At 40.7% G+C, this 21560-nt stretch overlaps 2 protein-coding genes across 2 annotated transcripts; both read left to right on the forward strand.

Annotated features, from left to right (window-relative positions):
- Window positions 1–5982: 5982 nt before the first annotated feature.
- LOC143372161 (protein obstructor-E) lies at window positions 5983–9171 on the forward strand. The gene is made up of 3 exons (XM_076818111.1): window positions 5983–6279; window positions 7661–8078; window positions 8935–9171. The coding sequence occupies exons 1-3, from the start codon at window positions 6033–6035 to the stop codon at window positions 8960–8962; spliced, it is 693 nt and encodes a 230-aa protein (XP_076674226.1). The 5' UTR covers window positions 5983–6032; the 3' UTR covers window positions 8963–9171.
- A 4382-nt stretch (window positions 9172–13553) lies between these two features.
- Window positions 13554–21523, forward strand: Cpap3-d (cuticular protein analogous to peritrophins 3-D). Its single transcript, XM_076818697.1, has 5 exons — window positions 13554–13776; window positions 16896–17114; window positions 18534–18801; window positions 20999–21133; window positions 21222–21523. The coding sequence occupies exons 1-5, from the start codon at window positions 13722–13724 to the stop codon at window positions 21235–21237; spliced, it is 693 nt and encodes a 230-aa protein (XP_076674812.1). The 5' UTR covers window positions 13554–13721; the 3' UTR covers window positions 21238–21523.
- Window positions 21524–21560: the final 37 nt, after the last annotated feature.

Consider the following 21560-nt stretch of genomic DNA (forward strand, 5'->3'; position numbering starts at 1 on the left):
AGTGGGCTGAGAATTTCTGTTACGAAAAGTTATTATTGGATAGGAAGTTCAGCGGCGACTTGTCCACTAATTATTGCAGGGTATATGTTAAGGTTTGTCGGGTTTTAAAAACCGGGTTTAAAAACCGGTTTTTATTTATAAATTTGTAGAATTCGAAAACCGGTTTTTACATTTACAAAAACCGGTTTCTATTTATATATTTGTAGAATTCGAAAACCGGTTTTTACATTTACAAAAACCGGTTTTTAAATTTACAAAAACCGGTTTTATATACTAGAATTAATATGCAGAATGAATGAATTATTTAATTAAAAACGTTCACATTTTTACTTGAAATCGCATCGGACACAAGCATATTGTAGTAGGTAACAGTTTGCTGTAAAACTAATCTTCATGAGCTCATATTTTCAGAAAAATAATACTAAATGGAATCAAGATTTATAATTTGGTACCACCTTTTAAAAGATTTAACAGATATTTTGTACGGATTTTAGTTATTAAAAAATATGATAACTAAAATCCGTACAAAATGTCTTTTAAATCGTTAAATAAAATATTATTGTGTTATATTTTTGTAGATCCATAAATATTAAAAGAATAAAAAATTGTACGGATTTTGGTTATTCTATTTTTTTTTTAATTGGCTTCGTATAGATATAGTTCTAGTGTAACAAAATAAGATTATACATTTAATTTTAAATTTCCTTAGAAAGCTTTCCTTTTTAAGTCTGGGCATTAATTGATTAAGGCGAATATTTGTCGAGGCCTGCTCAAATAATCTCGGCAATTTAATACTGTCGACACAGGTTCGCCAAAACTAGAGAAATTGTTGCCAAGACATTCAGTTGTGACGAAGTATCGATTGCACTCAAGCTCGCGTCCTTATTTCGTTTTACGAGTTCCGCTTCCGGAACATGCCGTGGTCACCGATGACCCATGCAACACGAATAGTGATTTAATATACTGATAGCATGCATTTGTTGGTTTGGTCGATATTTGACAAAGTGGAGTAAACGAAACGGACTGATGCACAGGAATAGTTATGGACACAAGGAACAGTCAATGTACATACGTACATTATAAATGATTTCATTCTAACATAATGCATAACACAAAGAATACATTAATAGAAACGAGGAAGTACAGCATTGAAAGTGAAAATAAATTTACAAATACGATATCACATCATCTGTCTCGCATTAAAAGGCGGCAAATTTAATTTCTAACTGTAATGTCGGTAAAATATCTCAACAGATGAAAAAGAAATTCCTCGAAGTATTACGAACCAAATAAGGTTCATAGAAATATTTTCGATATATACAACGAAGATATCGTATTAGTATCGACCAATCACACGCCAGCTATCTCGAGCGCCATGGAATTACATATCGAATTGTTTTTCGTACGAATTAACTTCGACTGTACTTGCGACAAGACCCTGCGTCGATAATCGATTCGCGATCGGAGATTCAATTTTCCACACGATAAAATGTATAACCTTACCTTCTGTCAGCCATTCGGTTTCATTTTTGAGGAGCATTGTGGTTAGAAATCGGTCATATTAGCTCGAACCCGTCGCTAGCACCTCTCTTTTCCACTCAACCATCCGAATATATTCGTGTTCCCGTGGTTCCCATATATATATTATTAGAGAACCGTCCCTACCGCGAAACTGTAACCGGATCGGAAGGGCACCGCGTAAAAAACTCGCGCAGCGATCGCTGTGTTCTCTCGACGCGTTACTTACGGCATACAAGCTACCGCGATCTCGTAAATGCTAACAGAGGGGAATTCACGTATGCACACTTACCCTGAACCTCCGCCATGTTAGTTGTTAGGGGAAACAATGGTCGTCATAGTAACCGGTGACAGGTTCTCTGACTTTTAAGGACTTCGAATTAAGATCATTGCCACAGATGAGGCACAGGGTGAATATAATATCCGACGTAAACTTTTTGTAATACGATTCGCGGGTCTGTGTATCCATTACCATTTTCCTGTAACATCCGATATTATCGATTCTGAAAGGAACAAGGTAACAACGCTGTTAGCGGTAGGAATTAAAAGTGAATGCTATTGATATTATCAGGATAGACATCTCATCATCGACGAAGTATACCTGGTCTGTGATCTCATCATCGACGCTGTGATTGGGGGCTTCCGAGCGTCATACCATTTTCGTGTCGCATGCAACGTTATCGACTCGGAGTGGAATTCGATCGGAACGCTCCTAGTAGTTAGAATTAACATTAAAAATAGCGAAACTTAGGTCGGTATTCATAGTCGCTACTTATCTTTAAGCATTTGCTTAAGAATTTGTATTTGTATTTTTGTTTTTCCTGTGTTTTTACACAGGATGGCGTTTCAAGCATTTTTGCTTATATTGCCCAACGAACATTAGTCATTCCTTTTTCCCTCCTCTCTCCTTCGGGTCCCAGCAGCGGCAGCGCACTGGTAGAAAGGTGGTCTCCCATCTTTCCCCAGTACACCGCCCCGTGATGCTTAACTTCGGTGATCTAACGAGAACCGGTGTTTTCCATCACGGCTACGGCCGCTGGTTGCTTAAGAATAAGTAGCGACTATGAATACCGGCCTAAGTTTCGCCTTACTGTATCATCATATCAGCTCGATGTAACCTCACTAAACAGACCAGGTGTATGATAGACCCACGGTGTAATAGACAGGTGTTCCAACTCCTGTTCAGAATGTGTAACTTTTTCGTTCTAGTTCTTCTGGCGGCCGCTAGAGTGGCGCTCAAGGAGAAAAGGCTTAGTGATCCTCTAGGGAGTGATCGGTATAACCGCAGCCATTTTGGAGCAAAACCGGAAATAACATAACCTAAACGTTTATCTATCTCTTTCTATCAGTATTTCTCTCTCTTCCTATCAGTATTCTGTCTCTTTCTTTTTTTTACAGTTTCTTGTTCTTTCTACTTTCGGTTTAGACCCCAATTGCGTGGACCAATAGAAAACGCGCAACACATTTTCCGATTTGGAAATGGACATTTGACTCTGGACGATGAATATTTTTTTGTTTATAATTTTTAGCTCGAATAGTAATGATTGGACAAACAAACTGTAAATAGAAAAAATGTGTGCCGTGACGAGCTTTACAACACTATATGTTTTTAAAATACAGTTTAACAAAACTTAATTTTCCAATCTTTTTTAACGATTGGACAATATTATAATTTTTCCCATTTCCGAGCGCTAGTCCCCTTATTGCATCCGACCTTTCATTTACGCTTAAGGCTTTCTGACTGTTTTTAAGTATACTATAGTATTTCCTCTATCCCTCTTTTAAATATGGAAACATATAGTAAGCAGTTGCATTAAGTTCCCACGAATTATAATAACGATTTATACAATAAAATAAAAAATAAAAATAACATGTTTACATCCTCTGCACGGTGACATAATACGTTACACAATACCCTTGTCTTGTGTACTCGATAGATACGGGAAGATGATCCCTTGATCTTTGACAATATATAGTCTCACGTTTCCCAGCGCGAAAGGTGTTCAAAATGTCGACCTTTAACATTATCGATACGTATTACAAAGTGACACACAGCATCAGCCAATCACAAGATACAATCGTATCCCGAGTTGTGTCATCTACGTTTCATTCCATAATCGTTGCTTGGCTTTCGAGCAATATAGCGCTTTCGTGCCTGCGTCCGATTAGAAAATGCACTGCTGCGCCCCAACGGCACGAATCGAATGTGAATTTAAATTGTTCTGCTTTCTCGGGCATCAGTCACGGGACACCGTTTAAAAAGCGATCTGGCTGGATGAAAGAAGCGAGTGGAAACTGTATTTTTATTCAAATCATGGAAAGTCCGCTGCCCCCCTTTGTCTCGCGATGGCGCCTAAGTGAGCATCGGACGCGCATACTCTCGTTCCATCGCTTGATTCATCATCAGCAATAAGGTGCCCGAAGAAGATCACGCAGACCTGTTTGGCCAATCCCCTCGAAACAATTGAATAGCCCTTGTATAAAAATCCAAAACACTTTAAGTGCCAAAACTCAAATTTCTCAGGAGAGCAGAGAAAACTTCCCTGACTTTAAATTATTTACGAAATTTCATTTGTCCTGACTGCTAAATACGCTTGAGTATACAATAACCCAAATGCATCAGAAAATTTTCTATCGTTTGCTTTAATATAGTCGAAATACACGAAGAAAAGAAATGTATGTGCCACCCCTTAGTTGCAGAAAACACTGAATGTGACTCATTTAATGTGATTCATTTAAATTTGCAAGCACTTTAAGTGCCAATCCTGTTTGTCCCTAGCTAATTGCCTGTTAAGTACATATTTTCTGCACAGGTGGCGTTGCACGTGCCAGCAGTGCCATCTTTTAGCACTAGTGGCAACTTATTCACAAAGGGACATCGCATTAAAACTCTATACTACTGTATTACCATTGGCATGTTGAACATTTTTACGATAAATTTGTTTTTTTTTTAACTTTGGCACTTGCAGCGTTTTCTGCGAGAACTCTGGAGCAGGCACCGAAAAGTATTAATTCATTGATGAAAAGCGAAGGTTGAACGATCGAGATTCGAGAGCTGTGCGTATTCAAAACACCCGGAAGAGAACGTGTGCTCAGAAGTAACGATATTAACATTCACGGACACTTTCGAAGCGTTGCGCAAATATAATTTCGCAGACGCGCGTGAAATCGCGCGGAATGATTTCTGATCTATCCTCCATCAATTTCCGATCAATGGGACAGCAGGATTTGAATGGCCATTAACGAAAATGATCGAAACTAACACGTCGGATTAAGAACGTTCGAAGATGTTGATCGCGCCAGAAGAATAAGATTATTTACATAAATTCAGTAAGGGAAGAGTTTTTAAGGCAATATAGTCTGCGCTTTTCAAAATGAAAATTGCTACTCTATGAGTCTTATTAGTACCTATATCAGCAATATTTCGTTTTTCATTATTTCTTATTACGTTAACTTCAACGAGGAAGGACTTGACAGTGGTATATAATCAACTAGCTTTGCTATTCGGCTTCGCCTGAAATTTAGATTCTGATTTTATAAAAAAAATATTTTTTGTATGAAAATAGTCACATTATCGCAAGCTTTATTTATTGCAAATATAATACGATTCATTGTACCAACGATATCGCAACGAAAATTCTGTCGAAAGTGATCCAATAAATATTTTCAGTACTGTATATCTGAAAATCTATACTACCCTAGCTGACCCGTCACCCGGTGTCACCCAGGAATTATTTATGACGTTTCCAAAATAAAAATCCTAAAAAACAGACAAAGTCTCACTATTATGTATTAATATCGATAATTATTACATTATTTATATTATTAGCATTATCAGTGAAACTCGGACTAAACTCTATAAAAACACCAGTTCCAAACTTTCTTCCGACCACCGCCGTATCTATTTCCCTTAGCCGCAACATTCCATCCCCGCAATCGCCCGTTAATCGTTTCCCGCTAAACGAATGTCAACGGTAAATAATTGGATAAAGCGCCAGCCGGGGCAGCGATAAGACCCGGTAGCGGTCGTCGCCCGCCCGGCGGGGTGGGACCGAGGGTGCGTACGCGCCCACCCGGAAAGAACCCAGCGGACAGGAATATCGGTGTCAATAATGCAGACACGGTAGAAAATTAAAAAGCGACGAAAAGAAGAGCGAGCGGTAACGCCGGACAGAAAGCCGGGCAACGAGTCCCGGGAACATATCGACACTCCCCGTCGAAGAAAAGCGGTGACAGGAGAGCAAGCGAGAAAGGAGTTTCGGCGAAAGGGGGAGGGGGTGGGGGGGTTGTGAAATGCAAGGAAGGATGCAGTGGTGGTGTGGCGACAGAACGAATCAGGACCAGTTTCAGGCCTGCACTCACGTTATACCAACGTTGCTACGTGCCGCTGAGGAACCGCGAGAGGAACCCGAAGACGCACAGAAGAGAAAGAGGAAGAAGAACAGGAGGAAGACGAAGAGAAGAGCGAGCTCGGCCTGTGGCTTTCTGAATCGAGGGCTTGGAGGAAAAGGGCCATGTACCGTCGCGTCCTCTCCCTTTTGTTGGTCAGCGCGGTGACCTTGAGCAGGGCACAGTTTCGGTGCCCGGAGCCGAAGGGCTTCTTCGCGGACCCAGAACAGTGCGATCTCTACTACGTCTGCCTGGGCGGCAAAGCCGAGGAGAAGCTGTGCAAAGACGGCCTCGTCTTCAGGGACGACAACCCCAAGAAGGAGCTCTGTGATATACCGGCCAACGTGCCCTGCGGAGACAGAACCCTTCTGCGTAAGTTTTCCGCCCCGTCTAGATAGAATTTCGCTAAAAGAGCAACTAGCGTCATTGCAAGGCTCGCACTTGCGGCTCGCGACTGCTTTCGGGGACACCTCCGCAAAGTTCCTGCTCTGTTTAAGTGAATACACCCGAGGCACCAGTCGCTAGTCAAGTGTCTCGAGTAAAGGTGCTTCGCGAAGACTTTTGGACTTTGCCTTATCTGCTTTCGTGGTTATTTCACGTCCCGATTGAACTTGGACAGTGTCTGGTTTGAATTAGGTAACTCTGTAGTAGGTATGCAATGGGAGAAATTAATATCTGTGTTCTTGCACTCGCGAGGTTTGCAAGCTTCACCTGGAACCTTTGCGGTGGCAGTTGGTTCAGTAGCAATTTGTTGAGGAATATACAAAGGAACGTAAAATTGTGTGAGGTAACAGCGGGCTGCCAGAAGTCCTCTTACCGATTTTCAGCGGTTGCTTGACCCGCAGCCTTCGCGGTGACTAGGAAGGACTGGGTAAAGATCGCTTTTGAATCAGAGCTGCGGAAAAGGTTGCTTGAGGAAATGAATCGAATCGCGAAATATAACGGCGAAAAGATGGGCGCGATACCGGGAACTTTCTGAAGCGAATTTACGAGGCACCAAAGGTGAAAGTGACGTGTATCGATCGCGGCACCTAAGAATACTCCGGTCACGCTGTATTCGATTTTCGAGAAACACCGATCACCCGGCGCGAATCCAATTTCCAGCGCCCACTGGGTCTTGTTAGCCTCTCGGGGAAAAAAAAACGTCGCGTCTGAAAGTGGAAGCCCAGCCTCGTTCGAACGGCCCAGCCTCGCCCCTGCCCCCCGACACAGCCGAACGACAAAAGAGCAACCGATTAGATCGGCTTGCAATGTCGCCGCGGATGCGATAAATTGGGGCGAACCGGTTCCTCCATGAATTCCTGGCTAAATTCGTCTCCAGCCTTCGCTGCACTTCTTCTTCCCCGCTTTGCGTTTCCCTGCGGAGCTGTTTTTTATCGGACGAATAAATCTGCATGCTAATCCCTCTCAATCGTGCGAATTCCAGGGTCTGAGCAAAGGAAACGACGCAACGTCTGGTGCTCCTCTCGCTGGCCCATTTATCAGAGAACAACTGGGTTAGTTTCCTTTGCTCAGACCCTGGAATTCGCACCTAACCCAGACCTAACCCAGCCCATACGGCTAGGAGATGAATAGTTATCTGAATAGCTTCTTTTAACGTCGCTCAGAGTCATTCTACTAGCTTTTCCAAGTCTCCTTTCGCGACTGTGGATCAGAAAGACTTTATCGGAATTACTGGCAATTTGAATTGCAACGAGAGCAAGCTGATCCTTAATGGCCCTCGGTTAAGGTTAAGAGACATTTCGCTGTTCAGAGGAGCCTCAGCCGAGCAAGGGGTGCCCACGTGCTAATGGATACTTCAAGCACGAGGATCCAACCTCTTGCGATCGTTTCGTTAATTGCATCGATGGCGTGGCGCAAATCATGCCCTGCCCGCCTGGCCTGATCTACGAGGACAAGATGTCCAGCTGCGTTTGGCCAGCGGATGCGAGCAGGCTGTGCGAGCACGTGAAGAGGGATGTTCTCGATGATGGCTTCGTCTGCCCCGATGGCGACGTGCCAGGACCACTCGGCAGGATCTTGCCCCACCCGACGTACCCTCACCCAGAGGACTGCGCGAAATTCTACATCTGCAAAAACGGCGTGGTCCCGCAGAAAGGGCAATGCGAGCCGGGCACCGTTTACAGCGAGGACAGCTTCAAGTGTATGGAGCCAGAGAGTGTGTCTGGATGGTGAGCTTCAATGATTTTAATTTTTCAATTTTTAAAATTCTAAGGATTTTCCATTTTGAAGTGTTTGATTAAGCATTGAAATTAAATTTAAACTTATTAAATAACTTGAATTTACTTAACTTAGTAAACTATTTAAAATCAAATTTTCAATCTTGAAATTTGTAAAAATCAAACTTCTTGGTGTTTGGATGGTGAGCTTCAATGATTTTAATTTTTCAATTTTTAAAATTCTAAGGATTTTCCATTTTGATGTGTTTGATTAAGCATTAAAATTAAATTTAAACTTATTAAATAACTTGAATTTACTTAACTTAGTAAACTATTTAAAATCAAATTTTCAATCTTGAAATTTGTAAAAATCAAACTTCTTGGTGTCTGGATGGTGAGCTTCAATGATTTTAATTTTTCAATTTTTAGAATTCTAAGGATTTCCATTTTCAAGTATTTGATTAAGTATTAAAATTAAATTTAAAGTTATTAAATAACTTGAATTACTTGACTTATTAAACTATTTATATTAAATTTTCATTCTTGATATTTATAAAAATCGAACACCTCCTTCTTGATGTCCGGAATGTTTAATTGGTGTTTAATTAATAAACCTGTTTCGTGATGCAATAGTTTTAAACTTAACGATGAGTAAATCTTTCCCTGACACCTACTTTGAGAAAGTCAATTACGAAATATAGCTTCTCATTTTTTTACATACTTTTGGCAGATATATGATATATTATTGCTTAATAACAAATATTACTTAACTTTGGAAGTATCATTAAAATCATTTCTTCTCCGATTGATTTGCAAAAGTAAATTTCAGTAAAAATGATTATTTTTAATTTGTTTTCCCCTGTTGCAGCGAGGACTACTACAAGAACAAGAATTAAATAGAGACAAGGTGCCAGTTACTCAGCGATACATCTGTAACGCTGCATTTTTTTTTTCTACACTTAGGAACAATAAACTCGTGATACACTTACGTAAATGAGTGGCCTTTGCATACACCTCCCACGACAATTATACCTTTCTCCTTATGTAAACGGATTACGCTCTAGAAATTTATGGCGTCGATAACTTTGTTGCGGCTTGTTACGGTGGATGATAAAATGCGAATCGCCAGCCGCGACTTAACATACCGGAAAGAAATTTCCAGTGGCGGTAGCAGACGTAAACATTAGCGTGGATTTTATGGTATTTTCCTTCTAAGAGTGTACGAACTCGACTGCGAAACACTGTGATCTAATATACGAAATCCTAAGATTGGTATTTTGAAAAAATTCAAGACAAACCGCCCTCATTTTGAGAACACAGATATAACAGAATCTTTGAATATTGAATATGCACCAGGAACTTTCTACGATTGGATTATTGATCAGAGAATAATAATGAATGAAAATCTGATCTCGTTTGAATACAACGAACTGCGCATAAGTAATGAGTGGACTGGCAGACAATTTCACTCAATTCACCTGATTGCAACCTTTCTCTTTACGTAATTTACGATGTGCTCGATGAAACGCGCTCTCGCGACCCTGTCCGACCATCCGCGCTGCTGTCGAGCCCGTCGCATCGCCGAAAAGCTGCGAATGTTCATATTCGAATTGAACTTTCACTGTTTAAACGAACCCCGTGGATACAATTTCTTCTTACCTTCATACACCTATGCTTGAGTAAAAAGCTGTTGTGAAAGTTTACGTTGATTCGAAGATCGTTAATCACTCTATCTCAGTCTCTATATTTCGATTTTTCAAAGAAGGAAATTATAGCAATACGCATTTTCGTTTTTTTAGAGATTAAGTTAAATACTGGTTACGCTCACCCTTGATGAAGCAAAATTATGGGAAGCGATAATCGAAAGCTGGGGAAAATAGGAAAACTCTTTTTTTTAAATTAACGCGCACTCTGGAGGTAGAAAAATGATACCCACATTTATTTTAAAAGCAACACCCCTAGATTTCCTGTAACTTCGTAAACTAAAAATCAGTATATCTAAAAATCAGTGGATTGAGGATTACTAAAAAAAAAGGAATTTGAATGAAAAATATATAAACTAACTTGATCAAAGTATAAATAAATTAAACACGAATCCCTAGTTTCTGCGATAAAAAATACAAATATTCCTTCATTTGTTCCCACTTTCCTTGTTAATCGCACAGTGATTCGTAAAATTTGCGTCCCAATTTTTGCAAAATGAAACACGATCAATCCCACTGCACGATTATTAAAAAAAAAATAATAAAAAAACTGAAGTATAAGGTGTCAAAGAAATTCTACCCAGAAGAATTACAAATTACATAACTCGAAATAACCTCGTCAGCCAACGATTTCTAATGACATGCCCAAAACCAGTGGGCATAATGCCCGAAGCAGTCCTTTAGAGTAAATCTGCGAAGGCTCCCAGAGCTTCGGATCGTTGGACGTTTTATTGAGAAGCTATCTAGAGTATCGAGAACTCGATTAGCCATCGGCCAGCCGGAGACATGACCGTGACGTATTTATTTCGTTCATCTGACCGGTTCACCGACAATGCTGATACAGTGAGTAGCCCGATCGCGTTGGTATTCGCCGGCTTTCACTATCCATGCCGGGAGATCTGGTTCCCCCTTCGGCCACGAAGTAGCAATGAGTGTTGCGTAAGGACAGTTAAGGTCCCGGACGGGTAACCCGCGCTCATGCATGTACGCTATCGAAACGTATTCGAACAGACACTTGGGCCGAGGTGTATTCGAACACGTGTCCCGCTGACATTAATTCAGCTGCACGTTCCGTGGAGGAATGGTCCACGCGGCAGCCATATTGCTGGTGTAAGTTCTAGTAGACTCTGATACGAAGTACAGTACAGGAGGACCTCGTAATTAATTATTGGAAGGTCCCTATAGGCAAAATTAGGCAGCTGCCCATTTTTTAAAATGAAGACTTAAGGGGTCATCCTCAGTCAGGAGGCCGAAAGAAGGGTGGTCTTTGGAAATTTTTTACTCAAAAGCTATGACACATTTCTCAAAAAATCTTTTTTCCTTTTAAGCATTGCATCTAGTACCGTGCGTCGTAATTTTTTTATTTAAAAATATTTAGCAATAACTAAGTTATTGCCCATCACTCGAAGGTTCTCTAAAAAAAGGCTTCTGCGGTGACCACTGCTGCTCGAAAGTCGATCATCTAAAAGCCTTTTTTTAGAGGACCTTCGAGTGATGGACAATAACGTAGTTACTCGTGAATATTTTTAAATTAAAAACATACGGTGCACGGTACTAGATGCAATCCTTAAAAGGAAAAAAAGATTTTTTGAGAAATGTGTTATAGCTTTCGAGTAAAAAATTTCCAAAGACCACCCTTTTTTCGCCCTCCTGACCGAGCATGACCCCTTAAATGAAATATTACATGTTGAATTGTAAGTGTTTTAAGCTACGAATAAAAATTCAGAGGCTCAAAAAGGCCAAATAAAGGAGTTATAAGCCATCAAAAGGCTCAAATAAATTTATTATAAATACAGGGAGGAATTTGGCAAGTTCGCTTAGGGCCCAAAAAAGGCTCGACTCGGGCCTGGATGTTTGATGTGCCTTTTATGTAACTTTGGTTATTCCAATTTGAATATTATTCAATTTTGAGGGATCTTGGTGGTTTGTGTAGGGCTTGAAAATATTGAAAGGTTTTGAAAATTTTGGGGATTGATGAGTCTTCAAAGTCTTGATTTCATGATTTCTCTGATATGATTGCGAATGAATATATGGGTGGTACGAGGCGATCGAACATGTGTTGCAATTTCATGTGTTGAAATCACTTTCATAACTGATTTTATTATTTAATAGGTATTGGAGTATTTATCTGATGCAATGTGGTAAAGTATGTACGACCTTCAATGCTCAAGGGTTCCTTCAACTTTCGAAGAATTTTTGAAAGTGTTTAAAAAGGGAGAAGAAGAAAGACTGCTTTCAAGCGTCAGATACTTATCTGAACATTCACTGTAATTATAATTAGAGTACTCATTATCCACGCAATTATGTAAATAAGGATTATCTGAATAACTACTTGCCAACAGATTCGAGAAGCGCATGGAAATGTTAGCAGGAGGAAACGATTACCAGTGTTATAAAACATTATTTACCGGTTCTGCACATGCTCAAGAAGCATCATCGCGAAGCTCATTCCTCGGACATTTAACGAGTTACATCGATGAAGAGGTTGCGCTGATGCATAATGGGAAAAATATTTTTTCATTCGATTATGTAATTTGAAATGCTTGCTGCGATCCCAGAAGCGGCGATGGGTCGCAAATTTTTCTTCTTTTCAAAATGTCAAGAAAGCTACGCGTTCCACGAGTTCCTCTGGTGATTGTATTGACTAAGTTGCACGAGTACTTTTACTATATGCATAGAAGATACATTCAAAATCATCAACCCGATGTGTAAATCACTAGTAAATCATTATAGTACTGAATATTAAAAGTAAAAGATTAAGGCAAAGTATTTTGGTAAATAAATGTTTAGTGAGCGTAAAAATAAAAATTCATTCTGTGCCTGTTGATCTCATCTTAAATTACCTGTTTATTTTCTACAACGTACAGTGATTCCCGACCTGTGGGTCGCAAAGTGTTTTCGGGAGAGGGGGTCGCCACAGTAATTTTTAGTTGGCGATTTTTAGCACTTATTTATTTTATTTAATTATTAAGTTAGAATTATATTCTGAAATACCTATTTTTAACGTGTTTTTTTAACATTATTAAATTTTCCCTACCTTATATGGGGGGGGGGGGGGGTCGCAGGTTGTTTGAGTATTACAAAATGTGATCGCGATTCAAAAAATGGTGGGAAACACCGTTCTACAACATAAGAATTTGAATGATTTAATTAGATATTGCTAATTAAGATCTTGTTTGAACAATATCGGTAATTTTAGCTCACCAGTCAGAAGAAGCTCGCGAAGCTTTAGAAAAGTATAGTAAAGAAAAGTGGAGGAAGGTATTCTCCAAAAGCAGAGGAAGAATCTGATTAGCGAAATATTTATGTATACATTTCCCATATTAGGTACATAACAGGTACTGCACATTTCATCTATTAACGTTCCATCCAATGCGTACCTTACAAACAAGGATCTACTTTCCCCAAAATCAATACAGAAATAAAGACTACGCAAGAACGAATAACCGAAGTTTTACTTTCGTCAAGCCAAATCACCTTCAACGTCACTACAAGGACAATAATAATTCCTTTGTTACTAATCAAAGAGCCCTCATGAAATTAAACGAAGTTTGACCACCACCAAATGTTGGCTTCCAGTCGAACCAAAGATCGAAGAAATCCTCATATTCCAGCCCCACCCTGTCTCTAATCACACCAAACGCGAGCCACGGTGCCTCTGTACCTCTAGCCCCCTTTCAGCGGTCCCTCTAGCCAAATCCAGCTCGCCCCCTGGCGGCCGATTTTCGCCCAAACATTGTACGTATGCCCCCGAGAGCGACGGACCGCTCGGCTCTATTCGCCGGTTAACCGAGGCCGTACGATCGCGGTGAGAAATCGCGGGGAACGATCTGGTGGGGTGACAGGAGGCCGAGTATCAGGCAAGTGAAGGGAGAAGCTCTCTGTCCCGAGGTCGATAACGAAGTGTCAGTAGTCAGAGTCGACCCGTGGAGGATCAGACCGAGCGTGCACTATGAGCCATCCGAGGAGCGTGACCCTATTGGCCCTGGCGGCTTTTCTGGCCTCCGGTAAGTTTTTTGCGCCAATCAGCACCACCGAACGTTACCCCCGATCGCCCCCACCAATCGCGCTCGCCCGCGGCGAGCCTACGATGCACCCAGTGCTCGCGCGCCCGTCCAGGGCATGCACGAGCCCCCACGTTCGCGGATGTCTCCGTTGCGCATCGGGCCCCCGTTCCCCGTGCTGCATCCTCGCCAGGCGTTTTCCCTCGCATCTCCAGGGCTCCTCGTTCCCCCGCGTTACGACACCCACGTAGCAGAATTTCAATAGCTTTCACTGTCCCGCCAACGGCCTCTGCTCTCGCCATATGGTTACGTCGCCGCGACCTATGATATAATGGCGGAGCCCGCCGTCTAGCCGCTTCACGCCTTCCTCGTCTATTATTCAGCAATGCATCGGGCATATCGGCAGTTACCATCTACTCGAGAGGCATTATTCATGAGCGCCCACCTTGAAGAAGGGCCCCGTGTATCTAGCACTTTCTACCCTCTATTTTCTCTTCTTCCAACGTGATCCGCGGTGCTCGTTTGTATGTGTGCTGTTGTTCGTTATTTGTCGCTTTTTCGTGGGCGAGTCGTGGCAGGATTCATTGCAGTTGGAGTTTTATTGGATGTAATTGTAGATCGAATGGGATTTAAGCCGGGGATCCACTTGGAAGTCATGCTAAGCTATGACATTCTATGCTAAGTTATGCTATGTTGAGTTATGCTATGCTATGCTGAGTTATGCTATGCTATGCTGAGTTATGCTATGCTATGCTATACTAAATCTGGGAATCCACCGGGGAACTAAGCTATGCTATGTTTTAGCTTAGCTTTTGGTGGACACAGTTCCATAAGAATGTATTGAAGCTAATTTTTTAAAACGTAGCTTTGCATAGCATAGCTTAGCTTCTAGGAGGATTCCCGACTTTAGTTATGTTAAGTTATGCTGAGCTATGCTGAGCTATGCTGAGCTATGCTGAGATATGCTGAGCTATGCTGGGATATGCTGAGCTATGCTGAGCTATGCTGAGCTATGCTGAGATATGCTGAGATATGCTGAGCTATGCTGAGCTATGCTGAGCTATACTGAGCTATGCTGAACTATGCTGAGCCATGCTATTCTAAGTTATGCTATGCTAAGTTATGCTATACTATGTTAAGCTATGATATGATATGCTATGCTGTACACTATGCTAAGTTTGAAAAAAGTAGCTTCAATACATCCTTATGGAACCGTTTCTACCAAAAGCTAAACTGTGCAGTAGCATAACTTAGCATAGCGTAACTTAGCATAGCTCGGCATAGCCGCGCTATGTTTTTCGAAATCATAGTACACTATGTTAAATTTAAAAAGATTAAAGCTAAGCTAAGCTGTGCTATGTTTTTTACGTTTTATGGCACAGACACATATAGCATAGCATAACATAGCATAGCATAGCATAGCATAGCATAGCATAGCATAGCATACAATAGCATCACATAGCATAGAATAGCATCGCATAGCATAGCATAGCATAGCATAGCATAGCATAGCATAGCATAGCACAGCATAGCATAGCATAGCATAGCATAGCATAGCATAGCATAGCATAGCATAGCATAGCATAACATAGCATAGTATAGCTTAGCTCAGCTTGCAGGTGGACCCCCTGCTTTACGATCACAGGTGGTATCCTTTGCCTGTTATTCGTTCAGATTCATTAATAAATAATTGATGCTACTTTGGACTGCAATTCTGAGAATTGATGTTAATGTTCCCTCCATCGCTGTAATCTCGGCAAATTGATAGCGAATAACTCGATTCTGTATGGCTGACGTTGTTGGACAGCACATTTCTCCTTCTACCGCTACCAGATCTAATCCTTTCCTCCTAGCTCCTCGTCCTTTCTATCGCGACTACTGTCGAGGTTTTCTAATAGGCCTGTAAGTCGTTTCGACTACTGGCAATCCGCGATCCTGTCTATGTTCCATGAATTCAATACTCTGCAAAGAAGCGGCGACTTTCGATTCGACGGTGTATAAACGTTTACAACCTCCCGCGAACCACATTATCATTTTCTTCTGCGTCTGTGGTCTGTCATGCGGATCTCGATCACGACTTCCGTTTCATCGCCCGTTTACGCTTCAAGATCCAGCATCCGCAGCCTTGATTTCTTCTCGCGATTGCTTCTTGCTTTACGGATGCGGATTTCCGCCGCGCGCACCTTTTTCACACTTTTTGACGCGACCGTGACGAACTGTTTTCCTTTGCTTTTTGCATTTTAACGCCGGTGGCGGTTTCTGTTTCAATAATCTGTTTCTGGTAAATATTTTGCATAGTAGTGGATGTATCGCTCGGTTACTTGTAAAATTGAATAACTTTCTACAATTTGTTTAAAGCAATTCGTTTTCTCCATTTCTCAGTGTTTCTCCACTACCATTTACTATTCAGCCAGCTCGACGATGTTACCTTTGGGTCCAAAGAGACCCAGACACCACCAGTGGAAGATAAAACCATTCTCTGTAGAATATTTAATATCGAAGTGCCGTCTATTATGAAACAGTTGCTACGGTGGTAGATTATATGCTGCACAATTATCTTGGCATTGTATACACCACATATCGAGTTGCCACTTTAATCCAGGAAGTGGACGTAGGGCAGCGTTTCCTAATTGGAGTTCCGCCAAATTTTAGTCAGTTCGGAAGGTTTCGGCAGGGTACAGCAACATATGCTTCGCGAGTCAAATACGGTTATTTTGATACTTGAAGGAATGCAGAAATGTCCAAAGTTTCCGCCACCTAATATGAATTATGATACTGTAAATTTTTAATCACAATGGCTTTAGGGTACCTAACGCATGCTCGTCGTGTACTTGGTTCATCTGTGTTTTTTGTCTTTTTCCCCACCAAAGAGCATGCACTTCAGTTACTAAATTTCTATGGCTCTTCTAAAAATAAAGAACGTGTATTTTACCACGTTTTGACCCTTCTTAAATCCCGAGTTGGCGACCCCTGACGAAGGGGATACCTACCCTACACTCTACGTCACACGAAATTCTCTACACGCATTTCCATGTTTCCTCCACGTCCCTTTTAAATTTTCCCAACCCTTCTGTTTCTCCCTTCTCCTTTCTGACCTACAGAACTCTCTTTTTTTCACGCAGTGGAGTCAGCTGCCCTTTTGGACGCGCCACCGTGCCCCGATCCACACGGAGTGCACGCGTACCCCCATCCCGAGAGCTGCAACGCCTTCTTCCTCTGCACGAACGGCACCCTGACCCTCGAATACTGCGAGAACGGACTGCTCTTCGACGGCCATGGAGCGGTGCACGACCACTGCAACTATCTCTGGGCCGTGCACTGCGGTGATCGCAAGGCTGACCGTAAGTATCTCGTTACCGTGTCTCAATAATCGCGGCAATGTCATAACGAATGCAAACGAGGCACGCGCGAAGCTTTATCTTCCCACGGAGAGTGGACTTAAGGCGAGTTCCCGCGTATCACTTCTGTGACGGTCCAGTGCCATCGGCTTCAGTGGTGGGAAGTATCGTTTCCCTGTTTCGGAATGGAGCAGTTCGCGCTGATCAGTTACTGAAATTGACAGAACCGAACTGTCACTGAACTGACATGTGGGAATACGCCTTTATTGCCAGGGAGCCGTAGCACTGATGCGTTCGATGATGAGAGAAATTGCACGCAATCGCGGTGGAACACGCGCGACTGCTGTTAACATGTGAGCTGAGAAGGTAAGCGGTGTAAATTCACAATAGCGAATGGAGAAATCGAAGATTCTCATGGATTCGATTCTGTAATTCTACTAGAAAATCTGTGCCATCTTACTTTTGCTGTGCAAAAATTTAACGCCTAAATGGTATATTTTTTTATTGTGCTCCAGTTTTGCGTAATTTTTGTTAAGACATTTTGCTGTCAAGATCGAAGGTTGATCGACTTAACTGCGAAGGTTTGTCAATGTACGGGTTTAAGATACATTAAAATTTAAATATTATATAGAATATTCAATGCCAATAATAGTGTTTTTCCCCATGTGCATACGATGGTTTAAGGAAGATTTATGTACCGTGCTGTGCGAAATTATTTCAACTCACAGTTGTATGTAGCGTCTGTGTAAGAAAGTAAAAGTTCCAGGACCGAACGTTTTTGGTAATCGCTCGTTACTGAGCCACGTTGATGTCATACATCATAAGGACTTGGCACCGACAGATTATCTCCGACCACGCGTTGCAATATCTTCCAATTCCATTTTTCTTCAACCCCAATTTGAGGTTTAATGTCTGCTTTTGGCAAAGTTCCCTTTGTGGCCTACGATGGCAATATTGGTGCCTGGTTGGTAAAATTGACAGTCTATATTTTTTAATTTTCGGTAAATGTGAATTTAAAGTTCAACCCATTACCGTAAATCAGGTAATAATTGAAAGCTATTGCAAACTACGTAAGTTTAATCCCGTATGGAAGATTTGCTGATTTTTATTAATGTACTGTACAAATCTGGGAAAGTGTGTAATTACTTCCATTAATCCTTAAGGATTTTAGGATGGAATGATGAACTAACTTGGCCAGTTTTATCTACAAGATAAGAAGGCCAGATTTTACGAGCGTATTTAAAAAAATTTGTTTTCGATCACAGAATCCGCACGTGCAACGAAAACTACCCTCACTGTTGTTACGCTCTTATATGGAACGCAGTGTAGTATCGCGTTAAAACAGCTGAAGAAGATACTACTTCGTTATTATTCCAAGTGAACCGTCGATTCCATTTAGAATGTACTAAACGTTATTTCTAGTGACGCCAATCAGCGGCCCAGGTTGCGAGTACCAATTCGGCTTATACCCTGCCAGCGATGTGTGCAGCACCAATTACATTAAGTGTATCCACGGCCATCCCCATGACGCACAGTGCGACGCAGGATTAGTGTACGACCCGAAGACTCACACGTGCGTCTGGCCAGATCAACTGTTGCCCTACTGCAACCCAGATGAAATCGTTGGCTTCAAATGTCCTCACAAAGTGCCTTCCCACAGCCCAGCCGCTAAATTCTGGCCGTTCCCCAGGTGCGTATCGCAAATAAGATCTATTTCTTGTAATCCTTCTGCGGTGCTCGTCTCTTTTATTCTACACGCGCGGAAAACGCCTATGAGCGTTCGCGGAGTACGATTAACAAAGGTCGTCATCACTGCTCCGCACGTGGCGAGTGTTCAGTAAACAAGTTTCAGCAGAGTGAAAGTTAATACTTTTTCTCGTGGTCTATTTACGATTCTAAGACACAATCGAGCCAAATTCTTACAAGTATTATTTACAAATATTATTACCTACCTTCCTTAACTGAAAGAATCTTTAATTTTTATTTATTTAATTATTACGGGATAACAACCTTCTGGCACATTATAATAACGTGAAAAGACACGAATAGAGAATGGACAAATAAGGTAAAATTAGAATTAAAATTAAATATTCGAGTTTATGATTAATGCAAGCGTGGGTAATGTTGGAATACCTATATCTTCTGCTGTTAGTTTTACATAATTCTGAATCTTACTTTATTGTACGTGGTCGTTATTTCTACTGCTCCACAGTTAGATCTTCTGATAGGCTAATGACGAAATAGATATCATAAGAATGAGAAGATGATTTCTATTTTAGATCAACGAGAATTATATGGATTTTAGATTTGCTTCTTTTATTGCAATTGATACTAGACTCTTGGTAACTATCTTTCACGCGTAATTCAGGCAACACTGGCTCCTTGGTTAAATCAAATTCCCTGAAACCGCGTTTAAACGGAGCTACACGATTATTACTTTCACTTAAAATGACTTTTACTGGAGCTACTATCGTTTCACCACCACTTTCTAGAAATATCTTTCCTAATTGATAACTTAATACAGACGTTTTGCCGCAAATTTCATCGCAAACTACCACCCTTGGCAAATTACCAGTACTATGAACACTATCGTCAAAAAAAAAAAGAAGAAGAAACTAAGTCATCACTGCGACGTACCCGTAAAAAATTAATTAACTTTCCTGTCGTTCAGCTTCTTATTTAGCTTCCTCGAAATAGCCTTCTGAGAATTGCAACTGCACCCTTCTGCGAAAAAGTGCTACCACTGATTTCGTATCGCGTTTATAACACATGAATTCTACAGCGTACTTTTATCGCCGACTTCTTACGCATTTAACTAAAGAAGCACCACGCAGAGGATGAGAAATCTTCTTCGATAAACTACACTGCTGGGGGAAGAGTCACAGGCAAAGGAAGATACTGGACAGGTTTCGTTTGAAAGCAAAAGGAGGCACGAGTTCTTAAATATCACGCGATTCGCGTTTATCCGGTGCGCAAATTAAAAAGAACCGGTCTACCTCTGCTATTAGGGAAATTAAGTGTGCACGCCCGCTGAGAGACAACGCGTGTCTCACGAATAATCGATTTTATATCAGCCGTGTTAGTAAACATGTTACTGCTAAGAGCCAGCCAGGATGTTATTCTCGAACACGGTAATAAATAAAAAAAAAGAAAAAGAAAATAAGAAAAAGTTTGAAGTCGAATAAAATTTTTCCCTTTCAATAAAAATGTTTGGAAATAGATTTGTGATATAATTAAAACATCACTATTGATAAATGACGAATAGCAATACTTAAAATAAACTTAGAGTTAACACTTTGCCCCTAATGTGTACTCAATGGAAAATTAATTATTTAATAATGTCAGGATTAATGTTTTCTCAAACGCGAGTACATGTATGTTTATAAGCGTGTTATAAACACGCAGAAAAAAAGTTGGAGTTAAAATAACACATTTCAGACTCATCTATCCAAAAAGCTAAATTGAAAAGAAATCCAATTGGAAGTCTCTAAAGCTTAATTTTTAATTTTTAAATGAATTTCCATTTTGCGATATCCGAATGTGTATAATTATCATTGTGGTATTACACGTATTTATTACGTCACCAAAATTTGTAAATATATTCTATTCTTAAAGAATAAATTTGTAAATATATTCTATTCTTAAAGAATAAATTTGTAAATATATTCTATTCTTAAAGAATAAATTTGTAAATATATTCTATTCTTAAAGAATAAATTTGTAAATATATTCTATTCTTAAAGAATAAATTTGTAAATATATTCTATTCTTAAAGAATAAATTTGTAAATATATTCTATTCTTAAAGAATAAATTAAGAAAGCTCATTTTACCCCGAGGTTCACTTTGCCCCGGTCTCCCCTACATATAGAAACCTTTACGTTTCAGATTCCCTGTACCAGGCGATTGTGGCAGACTCATTACCTGCGTCGAAGGCCACCCACGTCTCCTAACCTGCGGGGATGAAAAGCTTTTCGATTCTGTGACTCTGAGCTGCTTGGACCCCGACGAGCTGCCCCACTGGTACGTGCCGAACCGTGTTTCGTTAATTCAATATTTACCGATACTCTAGTCCCTTAGAAGCTACCTAAACCGATGATTTCTGTTTCAGTGCCAATAATCTGTAAATAATGTAGGAAAGTCAGCGATCCCGATTCACACCATTAGCAAAAGCCTATCTACTGTCACAGAATCCCGAATCATCGAAGTCGTCTTCAGTGCTTCCTAAAGCGAAGTAAAATTTCCATTCCAGTCGACAACTCGATTGCCGGTTTAGAGGCACGCGAAGCCAGCCTGTTAAATAGATTTACATTTAGCCGGAAAAATCTGTTATTCCCGATCAGGTAGATTTTTTATAATTACCACAACGCTACCGCATTGCTGTTTCTGTATAAATGTATAAACCACGAAATCTGGGGGTATTTATGGGGGAGAATATTATTGAGAAATC

The sequence above is a fragment of the Andrena cerasifolii genome, chromosome 8 (assembly GCF_050908995.1).
Source record: "Andrena cerasifolii isolate SP2316 chromosome 8, iyAndCera1_principal, whole genome shotgun sequence".
Taxonomy (NCBI): domain Eukaryota; kingdom Metazoa; phylum Arthropoda; class Insecta; order Hymenoptera; family Andrenidae; genus Andrena; species Andrena cerasifolii.